This window comes from Anarrhichthys ocellatus, unplaced genomic scaffold, assembly GCF_004355925.1.
Source record: "Anarrhichthys ocellatus isolate YVR2014 unplaced genomic scaffold, GSC_Weel_1.0 scaffold49, whole genome shotgun sequence".
In the NCBI taxonomy this organism is placed as follows: domain Eukaryota; kingdom Metazoa; phylum Chordata; class Actinopteri; order Perciformes; family Anarhichadidae; genus Anarrhichthys; species Anarrhichthys ocellatus.
In genome coordinates this window covers 1,209,961-1,215,228 of record NW_022280079.1, presented here as the reverse complement: position 1 = coordinate 1,215,228, position 5,268 = coordinate 1,209,961, and the positions used below count along the sequence as shown (strand labels likewise).

The window sequence follows — 5,268 nt, the reverse complement described above, 5'->3', positions numbered from 1 at the left end:
TGGATTACATCCAAAGTTCTCCCCCGCCACCAGGAGAGTACTTTGGCAGAAGGAGAGCGGGCAACAGCTCCGGCGCAGATGCACCTTCACTTAGCAGTTAGTTTGAAGCACCGGGGTGTGATCCTGGGGGACTGCTGGGTCAGAAAACTCTGTTGCTGCCATTAGGTCGGACCCAAAACTGCCTCTGACCAGCAGCCCGCTGTGACCCCGGCCCTGGGGTTTGCAGTGGCTGAATTCAGGGGTTGCTACACGGGCGGCTATCTGAGCCACACCGCATGCTCTCCTCCTGGCAGTGGTCTCCTGGTCCGTCGTTTTTTCATTTCTGACACTTGGGAATTTATCCAATAAACAAATTATCAAAACGTACACGGCCCGTACAGCCCCCGGTTAGTGTCACAGTAAACACACAGATGTCGTCGCGGATGTAGCCGGTGTAGGGAGCAGATATCTGGATATTGCTGCATTCACACGGAATCAGGTAGACGGACGACTTCTAGACGCCAAACACATTAATAGATGTAGTGGACCCTCGTGGCTTCACAAGATCACACCAAAAAGCTACTGGCAGTTATGGGTGTGGCTTAGGCGAAACTGAGAAACTGAGAAACGACCGCTGGATCAAAACAATGGCGGCTCCTAAAGAGGAACACGGAAGCATGGAACAAGGAAGTCAGAATGTTTTCTAGATATTTTATTCATCCAGTAACTGTTTAGATACAAGCTGTGAACACAAACTGAAAAAAATATAAATGTCTTACTGCAAAGAGCTAAAGAAACAAATATAGGAAGTGACCCAAAGACCACAGTACTTTATTTGTCCACCATAAGATGCCATCTGTCACAGGAGCTCTCAGTATCAAATATCACTTCAAAAATATACTGTAATAAAATATTTTTAGTTAGAATGTAAAAAGCTCTATGTTTTATATATGTGTCTATTACTACGCAGCATTTCATCCATGTTTAAATCAGCAGACCAAATGCTACTACCCACACGTAGCAAACCAAAGGGAATTAAGGGGAAAAAGTAGTTCCCTTTAAGGCAATCAGCTGATACAGGGTGTTTTGCAGCTTCGAATGTGACTGTTTTGGTACGTGCACTTTTCCCTTGTGATAGATTATACATCAAGAGTATTCTCACTGGCCTGAGCACCTTCCTTCCTTGACCAATAACCTCCTCTATCTTTACAGAACACAGAGCCAGAACTACTTTATTCATGAGAACCCTCCCTACACAGGCACAGTTGTTGGTCTGCTGCGGTTCACGAGTGTCTTTCAGAGCTCCGTTTTCCCATCGCTGGCCGGTCCGCTGGCATCTCCGCCCTCTGCCCCGTCTTTGGGCTGGAAAGCCAACGAGGCCGAGTTGATGCAGTAGCGTCTTCCTGTAGGTCTTGGTCCATCATCAAACAGGTGTCCCAGGTGAGCGCCGCACTGAAACACAACGGGAAAGATTGATTTGCAGCTTTTTTGGAATTTGAGTTGTACATGTTCTACAGCAGGGGTCACCAATAGGCGGACCGCGGTTCGGATCCAGACCCATGCAGACGTCATTGTATCTGGAGCCTGGACCTACAACCGATAGATCATTGAGAATGATTACATTTTGACAGAGCGCCTCTATTTTAACCGGCACAGCTTTTCCAGCCTTTACCTGCACCTTCAGCGGTGCAGGAAACACTCCGACCAATTACATGTGTTGTAAATCACATCACGTGATGCTGCTCAGCCAATCAATGTGGGTATTCCAACAAGTTTCCCGACTCGAGCGAGATTTACACACACGGGGGAGAGACGAGGAGAGAGAACGAAGAGCAGGAGAATTACGTGAGTCAGAAGTTATTTCACATGAAGTCCTCCAAAGAGAGAAAAGTGGTCAAAGAGATCAGAGAGACCAGAGACCAGAGAGACCAGAGAGGCTAGAGAGACCAGAGAGGCTAGAGAGACCAGAGAGGCTAGAGAGACTAGAGAGGCTAGAGAGACCAGAGAGGCTAGAGAGACCAGAGAGGCCAGAGAGTCCAGAGAGACTAGAGAGACCTGAGAGACGAGAGACCAGAGAGGCCAGAGAGACCAGAGAGGCCAGAGAGACCAGAGAGACGAGAGACCAGAGAGGCCAGAGAGACCAGAGAGACTAGAGAGACCAGAGAGGCCAGAGAGACCAGAGAGACGAGAGACCAGAGAGGCCAGAGAGACCAGAGAGGCCAGAGAGACCAGAGAGACCAGAGTCTTTAACCAAGAATGAACAGACTCTTATAGGTTAATTCTTCACTCATCACTACGGCTGGGTATTGGAACTCTAAAAAATAAAACCAGTCAAAGAATAGCTGCAATCGCTCCTTTATGTAACCACATCTAGAAAAAATCAATATCTGTATGGTTTTGCTCACAGCCAATCACTGCAAGCCTTCGATTCAATGGGACGCGTGATTCGTCCCCTACCACAGAAGCTATACCCACACAGCCAGGATGTGGTATAATGAATCCTACTGTAAGGAATGCATGACCTGCCCTACTCTGCCTCTGATATTCTTACCCTTACCCTAAACAAATCTCACTCCTTGTACCTAAACCTCACCAATCCAACTGACGAAGGCAAGTACAAGCCAGTCAGAGGCAGAGTAGGGCGGGTCATGGCTTCACTATAGCAGAACTCTTAGTACAGCAGCGGGGATCTCCTGCCTGCACACGGCTCTAAACACGTACATGTCTGACCGGGCAGCTAGCAGCTGACAGCGCTAACAACGCCAACAGTCCTGACAAAGCTAACAGTTTTAACCTGGAGGCTGGACGGTCCACTAAACAATGCCACCACCGCGGGTCTGGGGACGGCGGTATACGACGCAACCGCTGCATGAGTGATGTGCAGTGCGGCGGCGATTAGCCAGTGGAACACACACACAGCTTCCATTCACATAACAAGTATCGAATGAAGTGTCGGTATTATTTTAAGGGTACTGTATGAAGGCAAATCACTGTCAAAATCCGAGAGTGCAAATGAGATCCATGCTCGTGCGAAAATCAAACAGCCGCGGGCGTCTGCGTCAGAGTGATATCCGGTTTATCCAAAGACGAGGATTATAACCAATTAGATGTAGAGATACAATGGCGACTGGGTCCGCCCACTTACTGTCAAAAAGAAAAACTACTCGCGAGCGAGCAGGTAAAAGTTTCGCTAGCGAGCAGGTTTAAGCTTCGCGAGCGACTTTCGCTCGCGCAAGAGTGAATTTTGCTCGCCAAAGTAAAATACGCGCGCAGCTGTTTGATTTTCGCGCGTGCATGGATCTCATTTGTGCTCTCGGATTTTGACAGTGATTTGCCTTCATAGTACTGGTATCTTCATTTTTTTAAACGATACCTAGAACTACTCGTCACCAATGTTTTGTATTTGAGTTCTACAGTATCAGGAATATGCACTTGCATATGTTTGATTGGCCGAAACAAAGCGTTCCTTAAAGACATTGTTTTGTGGCACAGGGTGAGCCAGATTCAGGTTTTTCGGCAGCCAAATGTGTTTACAACATAGACAAGAATGGTCTTCTGACAGGAAGCTCAGCTATTTACAAAAAGTGGATTATAGCGCTGGACACAGGAGGGCAGACTTTTTACTGGATCCAGAAGATCCACATTTGGTGAAAAGGGGCGGAGACCTTGGGGGGAGCAGCCACCCTCTGGGTTTGATGGGCAGTGACACCTGTCAGTCAAGTCAACACACTGTCAAATATGACACCCTGTCATTTTATATTTATTTTTTTCCAATTATTTCATTTACTTTTCTTTTGTCTGTGAAACGCTGCGGGGAAGCCGCTGTGCATTTGATTGGACTGTCGGGTCCCAGCTGTCAGGGTGTAGTTGGGTGTTTGTAGTGTACCTGGCTGCAGGTGGTCTCCACTCTGTGTATCCCATGGGAGAAATCATCTGACACGGTGACGGACTCTTCCTTCACGAGGTCAAAGAAGGACGGCCAACCTGAACACATGACGGCATCGTGTTAGGAAGGTGGACAACTACTGCAACGATTGCCATGAAACTTGGTGAAGATATTCATGGTAATCATAATGATTCAATGTGTCCAATACTAATATGACCAAACACCTGCAAAATGAATCACATTCCCATCAGCCTCAGCTCCACTTTGTGTTTAGTCCTAAGTAGCAAATGTTAGCATGCTAAACTAAGATGGTTAATATGGTAAACATTAGACCTTCTAAACATCACCATGTTAGCGTTGAACAGCCTGAGAGCTGTCGGCATGGCTGTAGGCTCTCAGTCTTCTTTAAGGATGTAACTGCACTACATTAACTGGCTTTACATGTACTTCATATTTCTACCAAAGTATGAGAGCAGATGAATATAATAGAAAGATGTCCCCGCATTAACTGTGTTCCCTACAGAATATTTCTGTTTGACAAACCAGCTGTAAACACTGAGGGACTACAGATGAAATATCTCTTGGCTAAGTCTGGTGCATTTACAGGAATGTGTCATTAATGGGCACTGTCCCAAATAACCAAATACACCAAGAAATCAGCAATTGTTTTTTATCAGTTAGATGCTTTTAGGAAAACCCGACTTCATCACTTTTGAAGGTAGATCAAGCAGTGTTCCTGGAAACAGGTTGTTCAGATGGGGGGGAGCATGCTCAAACAGACAGCTCAGGAGGTTTAGAGCATAAACGATTGCACAGCTTCACAAAAAACTCCATTACTCGATCACCTGATATGAAACTACTGGAGCAGCAAGAAACACGGCTGAACATGAATGAAGAGGATCCAACACACATACTTGTGATGCGCTCATGGAGCTGCTACTGATTGAGTCAGTAGCAGACCAGTCAGTTAAACTGATGGAGAGTTTCACCCCAAACAAGAGAAACAAAGTTTTGTTGTATGTATATGAATATGAAACCAATAAGTTGAGGTCAATGATTAGCAAATATCAGCATTCATATAGATTCACAACAGAATTTTAGGCTTAAGAGATTCAACATGCTCGGCAAAAACAGCCCCATACTGTAAAGAAAGCAGAGTAGTGTTCCAGAGAGGTTCAACTTACCCGATCCAGAGTCAAATTTAGTGTTCGAGCTATAAAAGGACACAAGTTTCAATAAGAAGTTCGTTCATTTCATTGTTTAAAAATAAAAAAGCCTCATCTTTCTCACATTGCAGTGGATTATTATGACTCCAAACATGTGACAAAGAAATTCCGATTTTGAATTCAAGATGGCCACACACACACACACACACACACACACACACACACACACACACACAC

General features: G+C 45.7%; 1 protein-coding gene across 1 annotated transcript in view; it reads right to left on the bottom strand.

Annotated features, from left to right (window-relative positions):
• Positions 1–676: 676 nt before the first annotated feature.
• The window catches only part of msrb3 (methionine sulfoxide reductase B3), a 13,280-nt gene continuing 8,688 nt past the window's right edge, over positions 677–5,268 (bottom strand). Inside the window, exons 7-9 of the mRNA XM_031869836.1 lie at positions 5,050–5,078; positions 3,866–3,963; positions 677–1,431 (exon numbers count right to left, since the gene is read on the bottom strand). Coding sequence (XP_031725696.1) covers positions 1,276–1,431; positions 3,866–3,963; positions 5,050–5,078 — 283 coding nt within the window. The 3' untranslated portion in view covers positions 677–1,275. The remainder of the gene's footprint in view (positions 1,432–3,865; positions 3,964–5,049; positions 5,079–5,268) is intronic.